This window comes from Eumetopias jubatus, unplaced genomic scaffold (assembly GCF_037043125.1).
Source record: "Eumetopias jubatus isolate StellerSeaLion01/CBP00866 unplaced genomic scaffold, mEumJub1_p1.0 scaffold_7, whole genome shotgun sequence".
NCBI classification, from domain to species: Eukaryota; Metazoa; Chordata; class Mammalia; order Carnivora; family Otariidae; genus Eumetopias; species Eumetopias jubatus.
In genome coordinates, this window is record NW_028274813.1 from 145,318,141 (window position 1) to 145,343,719 (window position 25,579).

At 40.5% G+C, this 25,579-nt stretch overlaps 1 protein-coding gene across 2 annotated transcripts in view; it reads right to left on the bottom strand.

The window, feature by feature from the left end:
• Positions 1-25,579, bottom strand: part of OCA2 (OCA2 melanosomal transmembrane protein) — a 470,182-nt gene that overhangs the window by 350,733 nt on the left and 93,870 nt on the right. The window contains exons 9-14 of one of the 2 annotated variants that reach the window (XM_028087266.2): positions 16,243-16,314; positions 14,742-14,807; positions 11,881-11,937; positions 10,476-10,600; positions 7,312-7,450; positions 2,061-2,193 (exon numbers count right to left, since the gene is read on the bottom strand). In XM_028087266.2, the coding sequence (XP_027943067.2) occupies positions 2,061-2,193; positions 7,312-7,450; positions 10,476-10,600; positions 11,881-11,937; positions 14,742-14,807; positions 16,243-16,314 (592 nt within the window). The remainder of the gene's footprint in view (positions 1-2,060; positions 2,194-7,311; positions 7,451-10,475; positions 10,601-11,880; positions 11,938-14,741; positions 14,808-16,242; positions 16,315-25,579) is intronic. The other variant, XM_088025221.1, reaches the window with a different exon arrangement.

Genomic DNA, 25,579 nt, shown 5'->3' on the forward strand with positions numbered 1-25,579 from the left:
AAGCCACTCAGTCTGTGGTACTTTGTTACAGCAGTCCGAGAAAACTAATATATTGGACAGTGGCAAAAGTGGATCAAGGCATCTCACTACCAGAAATATCTTTTTTTTTTAAAAAAAGCCAATATTGATTAAATTTTTCTTCAAAACAGGGAAGTAATAGGATCATGTATAGTTGTTTCCCCCATTATAAAGCTGTAATAGGACAGCAGAATCTGGGACTCTCTTTTCTCAAGAAAGGTACATGGCCTGCTCTGTAGACTGCCAGAGATGAGGAATTATCAATGCTATCAAGAAAATACAGTCTTTCTCCAAAAGAAGTAAACTATGCTACATCAGCAGGAAGCTATCTCAACCTTGTAGCCAAAAGGACTATTCTATTTGTCCCCCAACACCTGTGCTGCACCCCCTCTTCTCTCCAGTCCCCCACCCTGGGCTTACCCCCCACATGCAGGTCCTGTTGGTTGGGACCCATGCCAATCCTACTGCCCCTTGAGCAGCCTTAGTACAGGGAGTGTGCCCACTTGTCCTGCACTTAACATCACCTTCATGGGAGCTAGGCTGAGAACACCCTTGAGTATGTTTAAAGTACCATTTCTATACCCACAAGGATACTCCAATGTTTTGTGCATGTGGTCAATAAGTATTTCCTAAAATAGAAATTTCTGCTTATCATTCCATTCCTCTGGGAGAGCTGGGTAGCTAAATTTTACTAAGAACAAGCTTATCTTACATAGATGACTCTTGAGAGGGTATATAAGACAATGTTTTCCAAACTAGAACAAAAATAGTCAAATTCTGAATACAAAAAATCACTCATGAAAAAATGCCAATCTGCCTCATACAGTCACCATCTGATGAGCAGAAGGACTGATAAGAATACACTTAGATCCTCAGCTTTCCATACAGAAATGGTATTTGTTTATCTTACTAAAAATAAAGAAAACCTGAAGTCCTGTACAACACAAGGACAGAGGAATAACAGAATGAGCTCTGTGAGGGCACCATGCCATCTGAAGCCACAAAGAAATGCACCTTTGTCACTCTGCTCCTGTCACCCAGATACGCTCTGTTACCCAGGCAACCTGCATGGTTCTGTCCTCTACAGGAGGACAGGCTGGCTGTTTCCCAAATAAATTATTGCTTCTAATATATCCTGATCATAATGTTCTCAATAAACATTTACTAAAATTTTTAAGTAAGGAAAATGCAAAGTAATAAGATTGTCATGAGCCCTCCTTCTGTTGGCTGCTGCCTCATCAATACATTCTTGATTGACATAGTACATTGTCCTCTGTGCTGGATTATGTAGCTATTTTTGTAATCACATTTAATCTCAAAGTATGATTGAACACTACAGTCTCCATGCTATACTACTTGTGTTGTATACACGTGGTTTAATGATGTCATGACATACAAACTATATACAGTGGCCACTGCTTCCCACACTTCACCCTAAAGAAAATTAAAAAGGAAAGGCCCATGAATTTAAAGCCCTGAAAGCACAAAGCATACCAGGAGGCAGACGGGAACATTGAGCATGCAGCATCCCAGTGACCATCACTTCCCTGATGTTTTGGGTTTTTTTAGACCAATATATTTTTTTAATTTAATTTTATTATGTTATGTTAATCACCACACATTACCTCATTAGTTTTTGATGTAGTGTTCCATGATTCATTGTTTGCATGTAACACCCAGTGCTCCATGCAGAACGTGCCCTCTTTAATACCTATCACCAGGCTAACCCATCCACCCACCCCCCTCCCTTCTAGAACCCTCAGTCTGTTTCTCAGAGTCCATAGTCTCTCATGGTTTCTCCCCCTCTCCAATTTCTACCCCCCCTTCATTTTTCCCTCTCTACTATCTTCTTTTTTATTTTTAACATACAATGTATTATTTGTTTCAGAGGTACAGGTCTGTGATTCATCAGTCTTACACAATTCACAGTGCTCTGATGTTCTACATGTAAGAAACCTCCTGCCTTTCTGTGGCAACTTCCTCTGGAAAATAATAATATGATAGTATACTCTGAGGCTATATGAGGAGGTGCTTGTACTCACCAACAATCTCACTGGGTTCCTTGTTATAAAGCTTTTTGTTCCAGAAAAGGAGTCTGAATAGTGGAAAGGAGAACAGGAGAACGAAGCAAATCCCAACGAACATGTGTGCAGTAAATCCTGCGAAGTCCAGGCCCTGGAAATAGGAAAGGAGAAATGAAATAACAGATGAGATTCTCCTCTGCATAGGCATAGTGCCCAATTTAGGACACCCCCAAATGACAGATCCAGGGAGGGCTGAGCCCTGAGATCCAGCAGGGGCAGGCACGTCAGGGTGGTGGGTTAGTTAGCTCAAGGGTCACAGGGCCCAGCACAAAACCCACAGAACAGGTGCTCTTCTCTACAATTTTGAAAATGTTTAAGGTTTGTTTCTTTTGTGTCAATAAACCAATCCCTACCTGGGTGTTATGCTTAGTGAAATAAGTCCATCAGAGAAAGACATGTATCATATGACCTCACTGATATGAGGAATTCTTAATCTCAGGAACAAACTGAGGGTTGCTGGAGTGGTCGGGGGTGGGAGGGATGGGGTGGCTGGGTGATAGACATTGGGGAGGGTATGTGCTACAGTGAGCGCTGTGAATTGTGTAAGACTGTTGAATCATAGATCTGTAGTTCTGAAACAAATAACGCAACATATTTTCAGAAAAAAGAAAAAGAAGAAGATAGCAGGAGAGGAAGAATGAAGGGGAGTAAGTCAGAGGGGGAGACGAACCAGGAGAGATGATGGACTCTGAAAAACAAACTGCGGTTTCTAGAGGGGAGGAGGGTAGGGGGATGGGTTAGCCTGGTGATGGGTATTAAAGAGGGCACATTCTGCTTGGAGCCCTGGGTGTTATGAACAAACAATGAATCATGGAACACTACACCAAAACAAATGATGTAATATATGGTGATTAACATAACAATAAAAAATTAAAAAAAAAAAATCCCTACCTGAATAACAAGCAACCTTAGGAGAAAACAAAAACAGTTATCACAGACAATCTCAACATTAATTGGGTCTACCTTCACCACTGGACTGACACATTCGTCCAGGGTGAAAAAAGACAGATGGGGGCAAAACATAAAACTATGTGGCAATATTTGTCCATTTCAAGGTAAGTTGGGTTTTCTAAATATTTCATTTAAGTCCCTGATATCAATGTGAAAGAACTTCCTTGGCTGGAGAGCACAGCCCTCTGCAGGGCAGCCAATGGCCATCAGGACTGAGGTGGCCCAGAGCATCCCTACTGGCCATAAGGGGCCCAGGCAGGAGCTTCTCCCTCCCCTCACACTTCCTTTGCCTCTCTGCAGAACGATTTGCCATGGTCAGCTGCTGAGGATGTTTTGGGGTAAAATCCCCCACTAGGTTAATCTGTCAGGGAATAAGTCAGCAGCATCATTAGCTGGTTTTGTCTGTCTTTTACTCTGTGCTTATACATTCAGCAGATATATACAGATGATCCCTGAAGGTAATTAATATTTTTTGAAGGAAGGTGCCCACTAAAGCAGAGGTACTTGTATCCTGAGTAATTCTGGATACTTTTTTGCACATATTAACTATAAATTTTTGTCCTGTTAGAAATGATGGGACAATTGGAAAAAAAGGAGGGGGTAAATTAAAGAAAGAAAAGGACTAAGGAGTTCCTGGAAGGAGCTCCACAACAAAACAACACAGCTTTGAGTAGAAGTATTTGGTTGCTACTAGAGTTGCAATGGGTGGATTTATCAAATGAGAACAAAGCAGAGCGGGAGAATCCCAGGTGAAAAATTTAAGAAATAACATAGGCAGATGCACTATATCATGGAATTTAAATATTTTCACTAAGCTTATTAAGTTCATGTATCTGGGCTTCCCTGCTTCTTTACACGCCTCTGTAATTTCCGACACTCTTCTCCTTAATGTCCTCAGTAACAAAACCACCCACTACTATACTTGCATCAATACAATGGTTAAATGCAGCCCTTTCTTGCAAGGTGCTGTTTCTATTTTGCCCCTTTCAGTCTTGTTTTGTACTGTTTTGGTTTTGGCTCCACTCAGCTACTTTCTTCTTAGTTTTCCACAAAGTCTTCATTCAACAGTGGAAGTGGCCAAAATCTGAGGCATGTAAAAATATGAAAAGAGGATCCCCCCAGAATCAGATTAGAACATCCACAGCCTCACACACTACATATATTCCAGGAGGATCCAGCTGAGTAACTTTTAGAACAAGACACTTTCAGCCAAGTTCTAAAAAACAGTCTAATGAAATAGAGTAGCCATGTTCTCACTTGAACTATTTCTATACCCATTCTACTACAAATTGTTTTCTATTTGAACTTTTAAGGTTTTAGGGTTTACATTTGTGTATGTAAACTTTTTGTTTACATTTTGTGTATGTAACTTTTGAGTTAATTTTTGGGCGAAGTGGGAAGTGTGGATTGATGTTCATTTTTCCATATGGATGTCCTTTTGTTCCAGGACCATTTGTGGGGAAAAAAAAAAACAATAATCCTTTCTTCACTGAATTGGCTTTCCTCCTTTGTCAAAAGCAATTATTCATTGATGTGGGGGTCTGTATCCAGACTCTCTACTTTTTACCTATTTACATATTTACCGGTAATGATGCCAATACCACGATGTTTTGGTTATTGTGGTTTTATAGTAAGTCTTGGAGTTAGGTAGCGCTAGCCCTCCCATTTTGTTCTTCCCACTAAGAGTTATTTTTGGCCATTCTGAACACGTTGAATTTCCATATAAATTTTAGAATCAGTTTGTCAGTTTCTACCAAAAACAACAACAACCCTGCTATGGTTTTGACAGGGATTGCATAAATCTGTGGATCAATCTGTGAAGAACTGATATATTAACAATATTGGGTCTTCTGATCCATGAACAAAGTATCTCTCTCCATTTAATTAGATCTTCTTTAATTACTCTGTAATAGTTTTCAGTATACAGGTCTTGCATATGTTTGGTCAGATTTACCCTAAAGTATTTTATATATTGATGCTAATTTCCAATTATTTATTGCCAGAATATAGAAAACCACTAATTTTTCTATATTGATCTTATATTGCACACTTGTCAAATTTACTTATTTCCTTCAGTCCTTCAGACTGCAACATAGATTCTAGAAATGTCCGTAATTAACATCGACAGTTACGTCATATGCAGATAAAGACTTTTAATTCCACCTTTCTGATATGGGTGTCTTGTATTTCTTTTCTTGCCTTATTGTATCAGCTAGAGCCTCCAGTAAAATGATACCCTGAAGTGGTGAGAACAAACATCTTTGTCTTACTTCTGATCTAAGAAAGAAGGCATTCAATTTTCACATTTAAGTAAGATGTGTTTTCATAGATGCTCCTTATTAGGCTGATGAAGTTCTCTTATTTTTCTAGTTATTGAGAGATTTTAATCAGTAATGAATGTTCTATTTTGCCAGTTATTTTTCCATTGAGATGATCATATGAATTTTCTCAGTAAATTGCATTGATTGACTTTTCAAATATTATAAATTCTACTTGTTATGACATATTATCCATTTTATATATTATTCAGTTGGATATGCTAATTTTTAAAAATTTACTTTTAAAAATCAAAAATCTATGTTCATAAGAAAAACTTAATAGTTTTCTTATACTGGTTTTGTCCAGTTTAGGTATCAGAGCCTCATAGAATGAGTTGGAAAGTATTCTCTTTTCTTCAATTTGCTCTAAAGCTTTATGTAGGATTGGTATTATAGCATTATTTCTTCCTTAAATATACATAGATTTCACCAAAGAAGCTATCTTAGCTTTGATCTCTCCAGATTCTCAGTTCCATCCCCTCAACTCAGAGAGTCTGAAGGGCTCCACATGGGTTTTCCATCCCTGTACTACATCCTAGAAACTCTCTCAAGGCAGTAAACTGGGGCAATCATAGGGCTCACCTCATTTGTTTCCCCATTCTCAGGGATCGCTGTCTTTTTTTTTTTTTTTTTTTTTTTGCCTGATATCCAGTTTCTTGCTTATCACTGTCTGGTTTTGCTTTGTTTGGGGTTTTGTTTTTTGGATTTTCGTTAGTTTTCTTTTGGGATATCTCAAGGAAGAGGGCAAATCCAGTCCCTGCTACTCTTATCCTGGCCAGAGCAGAAGCTGTGTTATCTTTTTTTATCCATGTGTATCCACATACAAATATTCTGGGAGACTACATGCACCAAAACTTTAAGAAGATTTATCTCTGAGTGGTGAGATTATGACAATTTTTAAATTTTGTATGTATGATTTATATTTTCTACAATAAATGTATTACTGTAAAATAAAAATAAAACAGTATTTTTCTCTAAAAATAGTTCTCTCCAATGTGTATGAGGCCCATCCTGGATGATAGGTGCCCCTAGAACAGATTATAGGGCTCTGCCAACTTCTGATGTGCTCCAGGGTAACATGATAATGGGTATACTGCTCAATTCACGAAGCAAGCCTGCTAAAGTGTTGCCAGCCAATTTCCCAGGGTAACTAGGGAGTATTACAGTTCAGACAAAGCATCTAAATTATACCCTGAATCTCTAAAATATGGTGGGTCTACAAAATGTCCATCAACACCTCAGAGCCATGAACTCCCAAAAGCTTAAATATTTTTATAGAAGACAGCACACATGCACAAACACACTGACACACTTCACAGACACACACATAAACACATCATCTACAATAAATGATACCAATTTGGAAGCATTTTTGCTAATACTCCAAAGAAGAAATATTGAGAAAATTCTAATGACCAAAGAATGTTAAATGAAAATTATATAATTTTAATTTTAATTCTTTTAAGATATATAAAATATCATTTTCACTCTCTAGTACTTTGTTTTTACTTTAGTGTACAAAGAAATTATATATTAATATTTATAAGAGCTTTCAAAAAATTCCTAAAGACCTTCATTTTATGATCCTTCTTTAAAATAATCTTAAATTCTTCAATAAATTCATCCACCAGTTGAAAAATGCAAGAGGACAGATCATTTTATTCTTAATATTAGTTGGAAGAAACCTTAGTTCCCATTAATATAATATACTATGACTAAGTAGATAATGTTATCCATCATCAGACCACTTCACTCTACACTGCAGGATCAGTCACCTAACCTCCCCTCTCAAGATAACCAATAGCACTTAACATGAAGAAGTGATATGGAAGAGCTTAGTTTCTAATAAAAGCTTCCACATTGGGTAGAATGCTAAATGGGCAAGTAAGTTGGGATCTATATTTATTAAAAGCAACCCTGTTACACTGGTACATACATACCATCTTCCTCAACTCCTGGTTGGAAACAATAATGACATTTGGTGGGTCCCCAATGGCAGTGGCAGCTCCTCCAATATTTGTGAAGATCACTTCTGCAATCAGGACTTGTCTTGGATCAAGGTTGAGCACCTCACATAACCTGTCACAAATGGAGGAAAATAAAAGTAGCCATGCTATTCAATTGTGACAGGCCCATGTGCAACCTAAATATTTTTAAAGCACTTGCTTATACAAGACAGGCGTGCACACGCACGCACGCACACACACACTTGTACTTGCTTGTACAAGAGAGGCGCACGTGCACGCGCACGCGCGCACACAGACACACACACACACCTATAAGAAATGCAATGCTGAGGAATAAACAAAGACAACAATGTTTACAGAGCTACAATTGACCCTCAGCATTGCATTTCTCTGAAAGTTAACTGACTACCCATCTGAACCATCAGTGTGAAAATGTACCCCCATCAGAACCCCCCCCCATATCTGGAGGGAGCACAGTTCCCTGTGTGCAGGCCCTGGCACATGTAAATTGGTGCTGACCACCAGACTCCTCAGAGTCAGGGGTGTGGCAGTACAAAAAGCACCAACACTCAGTAGCTCACACCAAGCCTACCAGCCTAATTCCTTACCCACCTTCCCTTTCTCAGATGCTGAGGCCCTAATGTGTCTCCTCACCTCTTCCCTCTAACTACTACCTGTGGACCTCTTCCTGAGAGAATGAGCACACACTCTACAGCTGTGGTTCCCTGCCTTGGCTGCACACTAGATTTGTCTGGGAACCTTTGAAAAGTCCTGCTGTCCAGCCCATGACAGACCAATCCCTGGGAGTGGGCTTGGGGAGAAGCATTCTACAGCTCCTTAGGTGGATCCAGTGAGCATGAAGTTGAAAAATGTTGCCTTAAAGAAGGTTTAGGAAACACATCACGGCCCACCACATCTGCCCATCTGCAGCGCCCACTTCCATATAGAAACCAGGCCTTGGGTCTCCAGGCTGCTGCAGTCAGGGGTCCTTCCCACCATCTCCCAGCTCAGAGCATAACCAATAGCACATCTGAGGGGGGTCAGCCTACAGAGCCATGTGTGGAAGCTGAGGAGGGACAGGAATGAATCCAAAAAGAGGATCAGACCCCAAACAGCCACAGCAACAGCAGCAGCAGCCGTAGCAGCTCTCAGCCGAGGAAGCTCCCAGGATCGGGCTCCAGCAAGAAAATAATTTGTACACTAATCAATAATGCTGGAGCAAGCACAGAGATGGCATCCTATGTAAATGGGTCTAACTCTTTAACTGTAAAGACTAATGCTACTCCAGACAAAGGCAGAAGAATGTGATTAAGCTCATAAAGTCATGAAGAATATGGTAATATAAATAGTGAATCTGAACACACTAACACTTGAATCTTGAAAGATGCAATTTTTAGAATAATAAATGGAATTGCTACTCTCACGGAAAATTACAAAGTTGGTTCCTGGAACAGTGAGGATATAAACAAATCCCAGCAAGGCTTGGGGATGCCAGGAATATGGATGTCCCCCTGGAAGCCCACTTTCATTGGAGCTGCCATCAGAGAGTGCAACAATACACTGGGACCTGGCACCTGTGGGTGATACTACGGTTTTCAAACCAGTGACAGCAGCAGAGTCGCCTTGGTAGGAGGGGGTGAGTATGGCCTGCCTCTTGACCCCTGAGGTCTCCTCGAGGCAGAGTTTGGTACCTGCCATTAGTAGTACATGTTACAGTTTACAGCACCCTTGAAACACATTCGTTCCAGCCCTCATTTGCCCTCAGAAGAACCCCACATACTAGGAGGTGTTACACTCCCCTCACAGGAAGCCTGAGTCCAGTGTCCCTCACCCCAAATCCCTGCCTACATGCAGGGAGTGAAAAGGCAGCCAAGTTTGCAGGAGCTTGGACAAGAGACCAACTCTCCACACTGTAGGCAGCACCCATGGGGATGCTGCCTGCTCGCTGCTCCTCCCCCCAAACTCCTCCCCTCTGCTCCAATTCACTCCACCTCTGAGAGTCGCCATTCTTCAAATGCCAAAGGCATCACCTAGAATTAGTCCTGAGCCCTGGAAGTAGCCCCTTATTGATCACTTTGAACTTGCTATGTCTCATGCCTCATGTCCAGGAGGATCTCTTGTCCAGCAGAATCCTCAAAACACTAGCTTGAGTTAGTCCCTTTGATGGTACAACCCAGATCAGTGTAGCTAAAGTGACTTGTCTGGGACCCTTCATTATATAGCTTGCTTCCCTGAACCCCCAGCGGGTACCTGTTTCCCTAGGACCAGCTGAATACCAGGAACCATCTTCAAAATAAAGAACATTAAGTATGGATAAAAGGGGACACCTGGGTGGCTCATTGGTTGAGTGGCCAACTCTTGATTTCGGCTCAGGTCATGATCTCAACATTGTGAGATCGAGCCCCAAATCAGGGTCCATGCTCAGCATGGAGTCTGCTTGAGATTCTCTCTCTCCCTCTGCCCCTCTCCCCACTTCTGCTCTCTCTCTCTTTCTCAAATAAATAAAATCTTAAAAAAAAAATTATGGATGAAAGTATAGGCCCATGGCCTTGCAAGGAGCCTGCATGACTGGGTCTGAAGCTCAAGCTTCAGAAGATTCAGGGCAAATGGCCTCTGATGCTCAATAAATGTCTAATTAATGAAGTGGATGGAATTAAAAGGAATGAAATGGGGAATCAAACTGAATCTCTCTCTCCCAACGTTACCCTGCAAAGCCTTGTCAGGCCAGGTCCTGCAACCCTCCAAGGAGCCCGGTGAGAGCAAGATGGCTGCCCCACCTTCCCCAGACCCTGGCTACATGCTCCTGCCCACATGGCAGGAGCTCCCACACTGCTCTGTCACACTTGTGACCAGCCCAATGGACAAGATCTTCTGGCACCTGTCAGTCTGTCCCCCACCCCTGGACAGCAAAGTCTGAGTTTTCTGATTCCCACAGGTGTTTCTGTGGCCACCACTGCTGCTGTCACAGCCACAGCTAAAACCATAGCCTTAGCCAAGAGCACTGAGCACCACAGTCCCAAGGGATGCACAGGCTAGACCAGGGCACACCAGCAAAGGGAAAGTGGGGACTAGATTGAGCAGCAAGAACACACCACCATGAGCCTGGCCTAATGCCCATGCAGGGCCACTCTGCATACCTTATGGTCACAGGAGTAAAAAGCAGCAATGTGGTGACATTGTCCAGGAAGGCAGACAGGACAGCAGCAATGAGACACAACATGATGATCATGGCCCACACTCTACCCCTAGACAGTCGGTATGTCTGAGATGCACACACAGAGAAAGGAACAAGCCAGGATTAGTGGGGTTGAAGAATAAATGTGACTAAAAACAAACTGAGGGTTCTAGAGGGGAGGGGGGTGGGGGGATGGGTTAGCCTGGTGATGGGTATTAAGGAGGGCACGTTCAGCGTGGAGCACTGGGTGTTATGCACAAACAATGAATCATGGAACACTACATCAAGAACTAATGATATGATGTATGGTGATTAACATAACAATAAAAAAATTAAAAAAAAAAGAATAAATGTGACTTTTCATTAGCAATTCTAAGAACTAGGGGTCCAAAAAAACACTGTATGGTGGATTAAAACTTAGACCCACGAATTCCTAAATTTGCTATGATGAGGAAGTGATATCTTGTACCTGAACATTCTGAACCCACGTTGACCTACATTCCTTCCCTCTGATTCTCCTTCTCACAGTGCCCTGTGATGGTACACTGGTTACAGGGTTATAGCCCTCTATCCCTTTAACATTATCCAGTATTTTACAATCTCCTTTTGGTTAGACAGACTGGGCTGTGACCCTTAAGCCTGATGATTGTTGACAACTTAGATTTTAGGGACTTTTAGTACCAATATTGAGAGGAGACCAGATATTTGAAGGTGCAAGGGGGTACAAAAAGATGGCAAAAATCATAGCATAGTTCTATCATTCAGAGTTTGCAAAAGGGTTTGATGAGTAAATAATCTTTTAAAAGAATTTTCCAGTTCAAAAAAAAAAAATCAAGCACAACATTTGCCTTTGCACTAGGAGGGCATGGCAAGATCTCCTCTCACCAACCTTGAGTGACAGCACCAGTACAGAGTCTGGCTGTCAGAACTTGCTGATGGACTCCTCAGGATTCCAGGTACAGAAGTGAATGTTTATATATTCAATGATTAGAAAGTGATCATTGAAATTATTTCACCAAAAAGCAAGTAATCAGAAACTGATCACTTGAAATATTTAGATGGTCTAAAATGCAAAACAATATTTGATATGTAGCTTTCAACTTGCCAATTTAACTAATGTTACACAAGCATTCAACTCAAATACTCTTTTCCTTGATCTCCTTCTTCAGTTTACTGAGAAGAAAGTGTTGCTCAGAGCCACCAACTCTGCACAGCAACTGTACCCAGGCTTACATCTGTGATTTTGAAAAGGAGAATGGAACTTTAAAATATTTGCTTTAAATGGTAGTTTTATTAACTGAATATGTCATGGCAAAAAATTAATTAATTAATTAATACATAAATATTAAATATCACATCAAACCTACCTTTACAGCACAATAATCAAAAAATCCAGTTTCTGAAAATATGGCTACTAAGATCATCTGTGGGGAAAACAGAAAAAGGAGATAAGGAGAATCTTTTAGCAGTGCACCATCCTGAAAGGACATCAGAGTGATCAGTTACAGATCTCAGCTCTGGCCTCTGTATGACATCAAGCTTCTTGCTCTCTTGCTGAGTGTAGTCCACTTACGAACTTCCTGAATTGAGCCTCTTGTTAACAGGTTTGTACCTCTATATTTTTGTCCAGGGATATATGTACCCAAGGTACATTATCATTCCACCTAATCTTCACAACAAACATCAGGTATTATCATTACTCTCTGGTTTTTTTTTTTTAAGATTTTATTTATTTATGTTAGAAAGAGAGAGCACGCACGAGCAGGGAGAGGGCCAGAGGGAGGGGGACAAGCAGACTCTGTGCTGAGCTTGGAGCATGACAGAGGCCCAATCCCATGATCCCGAGACCATGACCCAAGCCAAAACCAAGAGTTGGACGTTCAACCAACTGAGCCACCTGGGTGCCCAACATTATTACTCTGTTATACCAGGAAACCAAGGGGCAGAGTTGGGAGATGACTTGCTAACAGTCACAAAGCTAGAAGCAGGAAAGGAAATGAGCCAGAATATGGCCTTCTGTACCTACATGTCCACACAAGCAACAATTAAACATTTTAAGATTTTTAAACTGGGTTAAATTTTGTTTTCTAAAATAATGAAACAGATTTTCATCACCAATTTGATCAAGACATGCAAATAAGAGCAGTTACATTGAAATTATTATTCTCTGGGTTCTATATGAACCCAGAACTTGTGCTTCTTTCCAGTGATGACATAGAGATAGTAACAAAAAGGAATGTCCCATTTACTCCAAATCTAATCAACCAGATATTTCAACCAGCCGGAACTTTCTGGATGATTCTGTATTCTATCTCCTAAGATGGCAATATACCAATGCATTGAACTTGGAGCAAGAAGATGCAGGTTCAAGTACTAATTCTGCCACTTAGAAGTAGTTTAACCTTGTGCAAACAAAATTATTTAATCCTCTGTATTTCAGCTTTTCCCCTCAACTTTAAATGTTTTATTCCTTGAATAAATGAACCTGAATTATTGTAGAAATTCAATAAAATTACATAAATTAAAGTACTTAGAAAATAGTGGGCCCAATACTGTCTTTCAAATATACTGCATAAAACGAAAATTTCCAAAAATCAGTTTAGACTCAATAAAAATATCTATCTCATCTATAGTGACCACTGATGTTTATCCTAACCCAAATGGCCACCTCTATCTGTTGCTGTCTGTAGAATGTGGTGCTTCACGCACCAATAGATGCTTCACATGAACTGAATTGAATGGGTAGGTCCTGTGTGGTCTTCCATTGTTGTGGGGAAGCTGGCCCACACATTTGCTGCCAAAACTACCCAGAAGAAACTGAGACTCAGGGATTGGGGTAAGTACCCCATAGGTGGCTGACTGCCATAAAATAAAGAAGATAAGGCAGGGGCCTGGATATGTGAACTATATTTCCACATCCAAAGTTCTAGAATCCTGCTGAACTGACATCAACTGAGAAAAAAACTAAACCATTTGTTATGGGCTAAATTATGCCACTTTCCCCCACAAATTCCTATGGTGAAATCTTAACCCCAGTACCTCAGAATAAGTTAAAGTGAGGCCCTAATCCAGTATGACTGGTATCCTTATAAGAGGAGATTGCACACAGACACACACAGAGGGAAGACCAGGTGACAATACAGGGGAAAGATGTCATCCACAAGTCAAGCAGAGGCCTCAGAAGGAACCAACCCTGCTGACACCTTGGTCTCAGAAATCCAGCCTCCAGAAGTGTGAGGAAATAAATTTATGTTTTTGAAGCCACCAATCTGTGGTACTTTATTATGGCAGCCCCAGCAAACTAATACACCATCCATTTAAGGTGTTTTTTTTACAAACCATTTCAAATACTAACAAAATGGTAAACACACACTTCCCTAAGGTTTTTTTTAAACTTATTTTATGAGACATCTGTTATGTCTTCTTTCTTCTTTCCAGATGTGCAGGCCCTACTATATATTTTTCAGGACCAACAGGATTATGAGTTTCTCTTTAAAGCCTGAGTTCAGAGAATTGCCCTGTCTCCTTACACTCTACTCAGAAAGGAGGCAGCTAGTTTGGATCACATTAAAGGCTAGAGCAGCATGGCCTTCTGTTATGACTACCCAGGAGGAATAAACATTACCAAGGAAAATGAGGAAATATAGTAACCTGCTTTATACAAAGTAGGTCTTTTGTCCAGAAAGGAAAAACCCTCCTTCAGACCACGTAGCTGTTGTGGGTCTGTTCAAGAACACATGCAGTATTCCCACTGCCGTCCAGGCCCTTATCAATTTTCACTTATTCTAGTTAAATCAGTTTATGACACATAAACTATTCTTTAGGGACAATTTCATCCATTTTCCATGTAATTATAGGTGTTTTTCTAATCACCAAAACTTACATGGTTCACTTATTTAGAATATTCCATTTTATATTTTAAGAGCAGTAATTTTATACTTTAAGGCCATTTAAAAAAATTGCTAAATTTTTTAAATGGCAATATTATTTAACTATTAGACAGGCCTACGGCTGCAATTCTCCACCTAGCTAACCAGAGCACCAATCATTCCATTCCTCCACAGGAGAAATTGTCTAGACCTGTACTAACACTTCTTAATCAAGCCCTAATTGTCAAGCAGCACAATGTCTTTAATATAATGAAAGATTATCAGCAGTAGCAACAAAAAAGAAGGTGCTGGGTTACAGCAGGCTAGGAGCCCTGTTCCACTGGGAGGACTGTAATTACCATGCCAAACAGCAGGGCCAAAGTCTCAAAATCAATCCACTCCACCACATGGGTCAGGCTGGGTCTCTGCAATCAAAGCACAAGTTTCCCAATTAATCTTGGGCATCATCCTCTTGGTGATAGGCTGTAAAAAAAAAATGTGCTATTCTTTATGGGAAGCGCACTCATTGGGCCAGAGTCAAAAATCACACCATCCCCTTGCCTTTGAAATTAGAGTATATCAATGAAAACCACTTGTGACCCAAGGCATAATAATGTCAAGCCTATGCATTTATTTATAAGAAAAGCAAATTTCTTAAATCCTGTCCCTGGCAACTCCATGAAGAACTATAGCCTGAATTGCAGGATTGACCCTTGAGGTTGTGAGGTCCCAACATGCCTTCCTTGGTGTTGGACTATGAGGCCAGGATGGCAATAACTGAAGGTCACACTTGTCCTACTCACCAGTTGTCCATCCACTCTCACTTCATCTTCTAACAACCCTGAAGAGTAGGGAAGGCTGGAGTCATGGGGAAATGGGAACATGGAGTGTAAAGTGAGGGCACTTTTAGACTCTAGTTGTTGGGAAAGGACTGCACAGTGGCCCAGAGAGCTAACCACAGCACAGGCTGTGTGCCACATTAACGTTTTCTAAAACAAAATAACTCCTACTATACTACTGCTTAAGAATTAATAAAAGTAACAGTGGCTTATGTATAAGTTTTAGGACTCTGGGACATTTTACCCTAGAGTTAGTATTTGTTTATACCAACTCTAGCCAAGAAAAAATAAATAAATAAATAAATAAATAAATAAATAAATAAATAATAACTGAACATAGCTCCCATAGTTTTTTAAACCAGTTATTATTCTTTGGTTGACTGGATGGCCTATAGTAGCACTTTGCAGAACACTCTTCTGAATTCTATAGAGTTGTTTTCAAATCCACTTCTGTGTGCTGCCACCTTGTTTGGTTCCAGTACTGCTCCTCAAACAATGGCAGGCCTCCATTTTCAGTGGGTGCTTGGCCTCTCCTGCCTCTCTACATTCACTCCTATGTTCCTGCCAGACAAGCCACACACAGACACTGATTATGTGCCATCAACCCCCAAACACACATCTCTAGGGACCTCCTGATGTCCTCAAGACAGAACGCCAACCTCACCATTTCTCACCTCTGCTCCAGGCAGGATGACCCCCTCTAGTTCCCAAGGGCTGACAGCACAAAGTCAACTCTAACACCACTCAGCTGTATAGCCTGGGGCAAATGAGTGGCCATGATAAGCCTTTCCTCAACCAAAATGGGGAATAAAAAATGTGTGTGTGATAAAGTCAAATGAAAAATACTCATCAATGTTGAAAGGTTTGTTAGTTCATGCTTCAAGCATGGTTCCTGAGGGAGAAATGTGGAAAGAGTATACGAAAGAATGAAAATCACCAGCTAACACCTAATTCCTAGACTGTCTTTGAATCTTATACCCTATGGAGTGGTAAGCCATTGATTCAAAATGTTACAACTTACATCTCCAATCACTGCCAGCACTGCTAATGCCGCAAGGGAACCCAACATGGCCGCCAGGGTTCTGTGAACAATCTGGAAAGGAACATAGGAAATTATGTCATTCTGATCCACAGGGGTTTAAAACACACAAAATCCTATATTGCTATTTGTATCCATTAATGTCAGCCATTCTGTACCATATCTATTAAGAAAATAAATAAATCATGGGTCTTGCTGTTTCAGAGTCACACACAAATAGCACCAGTCTGCCTTCTAAAGAAAGCTGATTTCATTTCCTGAATAATTAGATGACCCAGAAGTAGAAGCAGAAGGCTACAGTATGTTCTATAAGGAAGCCTGCAGTAAATTGTCATTAATTATTTACCATATTATCCCTAGGCAACTAGACCATTAGTTTCACAACATAAATCAATTCTGCCCAATTACTGAGACTGTTATTAAACCAAAGGTATATTGTCAAATGCTTAATCTAATTGAGACCGGTGTTATCACTGAATCATGAAAGTACTTTTTCTGTTTAATTATAATTCAAATGGACACGGAATTTCTGAGACAAAATATGAAGAAAGGCAAGGATGCAGAGAAATTGGAACCCTCCAACATTGCTGGTGGGAATGTAAAATGGTGCAGCCATCATGGAAAAGCTTGGCAGTTTCTAGTAAGTTAAATAATTACCATATAATCAGAAATTCAACTCCTAGGAATTTCTCAAGAGAAATGAAAACATATGTTCTATTAAATTAATTAAATGAGGCCATTAAACTGAAGTGGCTCTAACACCTTAGCAGCCTACTAAGCAAACCAAAATCTAAGCTTATAATAAATGCCTCAAGGTTAAGAAATCAAAATCTAAGGACAACTCATCATAAACAGCCAACTAGACTTCCCAAATATGGCAAACACTTAAGCTATAGCTAAACAAATTATTTCCTTGCTACACTTCCCCCTTTTCCCTGTAAAAGTCTTTTCCATACCTCCTGTTGGTAGAGCACTCCTAAACACTGCCAGTTTGGCACTGCCCAATTCAAACAAATTTTTGCTCAAATAAACTCTTAAAAATTTACTATGCCTTGATCTTTTAATAATTCACATAAAGCATAAATGTTCAAAGCAACATTATTCAAAATAGACAAAAACTGGTAACATTCCAAATGTTTATCCATGGTAAGTGAATAAAAAAAGTAGTATATGTTACAACATGGAACTACTGACACATGCTCTGTTATGAATGAACCAAAATGCATTATGCAAAGTGAGAGAAGTCAAACACGAAAGACTGTATATTGTGTCATTCCATTTATATGAACTGTCCAGAAGAGGTTAATTTAGAGAGACAGAAAGATCAGGGTTGCCTAAGGCTAGAGGTAACAATAGAGACTGATTGCAAATGGACCCTAGGGGTCTTTATGGGGTGATGGAACATTCTAAAACTGTATCATGCTAATAGTTGCTGCTGTGGTCTGAAAGTTTGTGTCCTCCCAAAATTCATATGTTGAAATTCTAATCCCTAAAATGATGGTATCAGAAGGTGCAGTTTTGGGAGGTCATGAGGTCATGAGGATGGATTCCTCATGAATGGGATTAGTGACCTTATAAAAGAGGATCCAGAGAGATCTCTTGCTTCTTCTACCATGTGAGGATACAATGAAAAGTCTGCAACCCATAAGAAGGCCCTCACCTAATGCCTCCAGAACTGCCATTTATAAGCCACTCAGTTTGTGGCATTTTGCTATAGCAGCCCTAAGAAACTAGTACTGAGAAGTGGGGACACTGCTATAATCCTTAAAAATGTGGAAGCAGCTTTGGAACTGGGTAATGGGTGGAAGAGTCTGGAGGGGCACACCAAGAAAAGCCTACATCGTTACTAACAGACCATTAAAAGCAATTCTGGTGAGGGCCCAGAAGGAGAGCAGTCTGAGGAGAAGCCTCAGTCTTCATAGAGAATACCTAAGTGGTTGTGAACACAAAATGTTGGTGAAATATCAATGGTAAAGGCCATTCTGAGGAGGTCTCAGACAGAATGAGGAACATATTACTGAACAATGGAGAATAGGTGATCCTTGTTATAAAGTGGCAAAGGACTTGGTTGAATTGTGTTTGCATCTTATTTGTGCAAGGTAGAACTTATAAGGGATGAAATTGGCTAACTGGCTGAGGAGATTTTTAAGCAAAGAGATGAAAGTGCTGCCTGATTACTCTTCAATGCTTGGAGTAAAATGAGAGAAGTGAGAAATGACTTAAAGATGGAATGGTTAATCAAAAAGGAAGCCAAACTTTAAAATTTGGAATTCTCAGTCTATCCAAACTGAAATAAATGAGAAAGTTTATTTAGGAGAGAACACAAAGGGCATGGCCAAATTTGGTAAGGTTATCAGTTTGGATCTGACATCTCAACAGAAGCTAGGAGCTAGTCATCAAGACAATGGGGAGAATAGTCAGCCGTCTAGACAGAAGCCCAGACCTACCATCCAACACAGTGAAAGAATAGCCCAGAAGATATTTCAGAGATCATCAGGGCTGCCCTTCCCATTCTAGGCCCAGAGTGCAAAGGCCTACATGGCAGAAAGATTTCAAAGGGTGAGCCAATGCTGCTTGGCACTGCTTCACATCGTGGGCTCAAGTGGACCTAGTGCACCCAACAAAGCACAGGGGGCATGGCTTTCTCCACCTAGATTTTGAAGAATGGACCTCCTGGAGCCCTAGGCTTTGGACCCAGGCATAGGACCAACAAGAGCATAAGATCACAGCAGAAAGCCCCTGCTAGGGCAATGCCCAGGACAGCAGTAGACAAGTAGAGCCACAGGCCTTTGATTCCAGCCTGCAGAATAGGGTGTGTCCTGCAAAGTCATGAGGGCAGGGCTACCTAAAGCAGTGAAGGCAGGACCCTCACTGGTTTTGAACTTGCCAGGGACCTATCAATCCTTTCACCTTTCCTATTTCACCCTTCTGTAATGGGAATATCTATCCTATGCCTGTTCAACCATTGCATTTTGGAAGCACATTTGAGTTCACACATTCAACATCTTTGGTTCAGAGCTGGGAGAAATTTGTCTCCAGATATACATTGACTCTGATCCATATCTGATTTAGATGCTATTTAGATGAGACTCAGGACTTCAGACTTTTAAGTTAATGCTAGAATGAGTTAGGACTTCTAGGTTATTGAAATGGAATGAATGTATTTTGCATTAAAGAAGGACATAAATTTTGGGAAGCCAGGGGTAGAATATTATAGTCTGAATGTTTCTGTGTCCCCAAAACTGTGAGAAATAAATTTGTTGTTGATGAGGCACCCAGTCAGTGGTATTGCATTACAGCAGCCAAAACAGACTGAGATAGGTGCTAAGGGTTGGTGAACACAGGATGGAGCCCCTCTGCCCTCAGCACAGATGGACACTCCAGGCCCCAGGACATAGAAGGGAGCACCTCTGCCCAACAGTCAGGGACTCCTGAGATAAGAACCACCCCATTCCATCACAAGACCTCTGGAGGAGGCTGGTGCCTCCAAAATGAAATTCAAGTGAGGCTGCTTCCTATTCACATAACAGTCAAGGCACAGTGTCCAGGCAGTGGTAGACAACCGTTCTCAGGGGATGGCCAGGAAACTAAAGCCAGCAGTGCCCCTCATAGAGCTCATGACCCACCAGTGGGGGGAACTAAACACAGCCATGGATCTGCTCCTCAGAACAAGCTGGAGGGAGAACAGTGGGGCAGATGTTTCTCCCACAGAGTCCCGAAGGGGCTTTGGGGCTAGAAACAATGAGATTTCCCAGCACATCTAGGAGGATGGTTAAAATAAAAAGTAGAAACAACACCAAATGCTGGCAAGGATGCAGACTGGCTCACTCACATGTTGCTTGTAGGAATGAAAACGGTCCAAAAAACTAAACAAGCAACTAACCAACTAACCCATCAATTCCATCCCAGACATTTTATTCCAGAGAAATGAAAACCCATGTTCACAGAAAACCTGTACATGAATAATCATAGCAGCTTTATTTGTAACTGCCCCAAACTAGAAATAATCAGATGTTCTTCAAGAGGTGAGTGGTTAAACATCTATGTCATGGTGAAAAGGTACAAACCACTGATAGAAGCAACATTCTTGAAATGATAAAATTATAGAAATAGGGGGCAGATTAGTAATTGTCAGTGGGAAGGGGATTATAAGGAATGGAAGGAATTGGGTGTGGATACAAAAGGGTAACATGAGGAGTCCTTGTGGGAATGGAAATGTTCTGTATCTTGAATGTGGTTACATTAATATCCTGATTGTGATTTTTCTACTATAGTTTTGTAAAGAGGAGCTGAATATGCCAGACCCAAAATATGCCACTTTGGCATATTGATTATTTTTTTGCATAGTTTTTTTTATTATGTTGTGTTAATCACCATACATTACATCATTAGTTTTTGATGCAGTGTTCCGTGATTCACTGTTTGCATATAACACCCAGTGCTCCATTCAATACATGCCCTCTTTAATACCCATCACCAGGCTAACCCATCCCCCCACCCCTCTCCCCTCTAGAACCCTCAGTTTGTTTCTCAGAGCCCATAGTCTCTCATGGTTCATCTCCCCCTCCAATTTCCTCCCTTCGTTTTTCCCTTCCTACTATCTTCTTCTTTTTTTTCACATATATTATTTGTTTCAGAGGTACAGGTCTGTGATTCAACAGTCTTACACAATTCACAGTGCTCACCATAGCACATACCCTCCCCAGTGTCTGTCACCCAGTCACCCCATGCCTCCTGCCCCCCACCACTCCAGCAACCCTCAGTTTGTTTCCTGAGACTAAGAATTCCTTATATAAAAAAAAGAAGATAGCAGGAGGGGAAGAATGAAGGGGGGGAAATCGGAGGGGAAGACGCACCATGAGAGATGATGGACTCTGAAAAACAAACTGAGGGTTCTAGAGAGGAAGGGGGTGGGGGGAATGGGTTAGCCTGGTGATGGGTGTTAAAGAGGGCACGTTCTGCATGGAGCACTGGGTATTATGCACAAACAATGAATCATGGAACACTACATCCAAAACTAATGATGTAATGTATGGTGATTAACATAAGAATAAAAAATTAAAAAAAAGAATTCCTGATATCAGTAAGATCATATGATATATGTCTTTCTCTGATTGACTTATTTCACTCAGCATAATACCCTCCAGTTCCATCCACGTCATTGCAAATGGCAAGATTTCATTCCTTTTGATGGATGCATAATATTCCATTGTATATATATACCACATCTTCTTTATCCATTCATCTATTGATGGGTATCTTGGCTCTTTCCATAGTTTGGCTATTGTGGACATTGCTGCTATAAACATCAGAGTGCACGTACCCCTTCGGATCCCTCCATTTGTATCTTTGGGGTAAATACCCAGTAGTGCAATTGCTGGATCGTATGGTAGCTCTATTTTCAACTTTTTGAGGAACCTCCACACTGTTTTCCAGAGTGGTTGCACCAGCTTGCATTCCCACCAACAGTGTAGGAGGGTTCCCCTTTCTCTGCAACCCCACCAAAATCTGTCATTTCCTGACTTGTTAATTTTAGCCATTCTGACTGGTGTGAGGTGATATCTCATTGAGGTTTTGATTTGGATTTCCCTGATGGCATATTGATTATTTTTAATTAAAGTTACTTGAGAGGGGCGCCTGGGTGGCTCAGTCATTCAGCGTCTGCCTTCAGCTCAGGTCATGATCCCGGCCAGGGTCCTAGGATCGAGCCCCCCACCAGGCTCCCTGCTCAGCAGGAAGCCTGCTTCTCCCTCTCCCACTCCCCCTGCTTGTGTTCCCTCTCTCACTATGTCTCTCCCTGTCAAATAAATACATGAAATATTTTTAAAATATATAAAATTTTAAAAATAAAGTTACTTGAGAAACAGCTGTTATAAAAAAGACACTCTAAACCTTTTTTGTCCCCCTGAAAAGAAAAAAAATAAATCTCCCATGTGAAAGGTATTTTCCCTGGACTAGGAGGGTAGATGCCATCCTCATCACCAGAAATAGGGAACTCAGGGCTGAGAAGGCTATATAAACAAGCCTTGTTACTTCACTAATTTACTACCGAAGCCCAAACCCCTTTGTCTTGTCAATTCTTCACAAATGTGTTGTTTTCTTATCTAAAAGATATAAAAGCTGCCTACTCTGGTCATTTCTTTGAGGCTTATATTTTGGGGGGCTCCTATATGTACAAAATTAATTTGTTTTCTCCTATTAATCTATCTTCTGTCAACTTAATTACCAAACCAACTGTGATATAATGATAAAAATATATCTTTTGTCATTCAGATGACCAACATTTGTTTCTCAGATATATCTAATCTTCATCCACAGTTCCTGAAAACACTTCAGAGCTATAAAAGTGAAATGAGATTAAAGAGTGCACTTGTGTTGATGAGCACCAGGTGTTATAGAGAAGTGTTGAATCACTAAATTGTACACCTGAAACTAATATGACATTATATGTTAACTAACTAGAATTTAAATAAAAACTTTAAGAAAAGGAATGCACTTGTCATGATAAGCACCAGGTATTGTATGGAAGTTTTGAATCACCATATTGTACGCTGGAAACTAATATTACACTATATGTTAACTAACTGGAATTTAAATTAAAAATTTAAATAAGTAAATAAATAAATATAAATAAATAAATAAATGAAATGGGTGTCTTGTCATTAATGAAGGTGACTTTTGGACCCCACTCAAGGGCAGTGGCTGGTTGCCAGAAGGACCAACCATGTGATTAGAGGATTAAAACTTAATTTCACTCCCCAACCTCCAGAGAGGGTAGAGGGGCTGCATTGACCAATATCCAATGACTTATTTAATCATTACTATGTAATGAAGTCTCCATAAAAACACATGAGGATAGCTTTTGGTCCTTATTTTCAGAGAGCTTCCATGCTTGAGGAACTAGAACACTTCCACATGCCATCAAGCTGGGTGGGCCCCAAGCTCCATGACAACAGAAGCTCTTTTCTTGGGGACCTTGCCATATGTATCTCTTCACATTCTTTAATAAACTGATAAACGTAAGTGTTTCCCTGAGTTCCGTGAGCCACTCTAGCAAATTAATCAAACCTGAGGAGGAAGTTGTTGGAACCTCTAATTTGTTGTCAGTTGGTCAGAAGCCTGGGGCTTATGACTGGTTTCTGAAGTCAGGAGTAGGCACTGAATGCTTAACCTATGGAATCTGATGCTATCCCTGAGTAGTGTCATAAATGAGTTAAATTCTCAAGTGTCAGAATTTCTGGGTGTTGGTGGGACTCCCATGCTGGAATTGACTCGGGAACCCTAAAAGATCAGCCAAAGAATGTAGGCAAGAAAGAAGGGAAATTTCTCCCATCCCCACAGTATTACCATTGGGGGAAAGTGGATAAAGAGTACAGGGAATCACTGTATTTCTTTCAACTACATGTGAATATGCAGCTATGTCAAAATTAAAACTTTAATTTAAAAAAAGGCATGCTTCTATCCTCCAAGACATTGCTAAACCTAAATCAAAGACAAAACGTAGGATCCTATTCAGCATACAATTTACAGTAAAAAAGCAAAAAAAAATTTTTTTAAACAAAAAGAACATATGGATTCAAATCAGATGACCCCAAGGATCCTTTTCATTCCAGAATTCCATGGCAATATCTTCCTAAATTTGGAAAGCTGAAATTAATACCATCAAAATATAAGGAGCTTTCAAAACAAGATGCTTACTTTAATTGAAAAATAGCAACAGTGCACTGGGCACTGCTCCCAGCATTGAGGAATCAGCAATAAAGAGACAGGAGTGCCCTGGCTGTGTGGAGCCCAGTCCCTGTAAACAAGAAATGAGTGTTTGGTAAACAGAGTGAGGGATGTCATAGGACAGAGAGGCCTGAAGGTATGACACAGTCAGGACACAGGACACCCAGAGAAGGAGGGAGACTCAGCTCCGAATAGGTGTCAGGGCCAAAAGGGGCTTCAGTGTCAGCGGCAGAAGGGAAGGAGAGGAGGGGCCAGCAGTCGAGGACAGGCAATTGGGCCATGGTCAGGAGAGGTTTGTGTTTAATTTCATCATTTCTCATTCAAAAACAAACAAACTACTTGCCAAAAAAATTGCACGTCTTCCCTGCTTTTTATGTGTGTATATGAGAAAGAATAAAGAACAGTGAGAAAGAATTAAAGGAAAATGTTGTGGATCAACAAACTTCAAGAAAGCACGGAGCCTTGAGTGAGTTCTAAGCAGCCTGAATGTGTGTTAATTTCCTCTGCTTTTGTTTAATCCAATGAGGCAGGTTGCCAAGAAGCAAAGTTCTTTTCCTTCTCACCATGGTTCCAAGGCAGGTTCCATTTGTCTTATTTTTTTCTATTTTTGAAAAGCATTACATAGAACATTTTTCTAATTGGTCAAAAGTGGTTTTTAACGCACTTGACATTAAAATCACTGAAAACTTCATGAAATAATAAATTAAAGCACTGTAATTTCATGCGTCTGCACATAAATGCATTCTGCTCAGAGGTTTCAAATCATTTTAGAAACAGCTTTCATGAACAACAATGTACCTCTATATTTTGCCTGCTATGTGTGATATACTACAGAAACCTAAAATTAAGTTCACAATCTACATTGAAATGCAACTTTTCTCAACAGTGGTCACCGAGATAACTTTTATGTGATGCAATGCTTTTTTAACTTTTTTTTTTTTTTTACAAATAACACAGGCAAAGCTGTTTCAAAATGTCAGTAAACTATTCTGAGCAATGTAGGTTCCAAAAACCTTGACAGGTGTCATACTAATTGCAGAGCCTCTGTTAATAAAGGCAACCACTTTTAATGTATTATGCAGTAGATTGCAAAGGTGATGATAAAGTTCCACTTTAACTGCATTCCTTATGATCTCATTAAGGGCTTAAATCAGTTATATTCAGTTATGTCAGTTATTCTATTACATAAAAAATACTACATATTCGGCTACTATGACAATATAGCCTTACACTAGCGCAAGAAGAAAGAAAACGGGAAGGAGAAAAATGAGAAGATAAGAGAGGGGGAGGAAAGAGTTGAGGGAGAGAGACAGAGAAAGTGACACTATCAAAGGACACCACAGTGATCCAGGTCTTCATTAGAACCAGTACCTTGGAACCCAAACATTATCCTCATTTTGAATCAGTGTTCTCTGCCTTCTGCTTCACCCTGTCCTGAGACTAACCACATTGGGCTTGAATGATCCTTGGGCGCTTGGAACCGGCCATGACCTCTCACCCTGTACACTACTTGTGAGGCCCCCTTCTAACTAGCAGCACCTTCAGCCATTGCTCTGCTGAGTCTCACATAACATGGAAGATGGGTGGAACA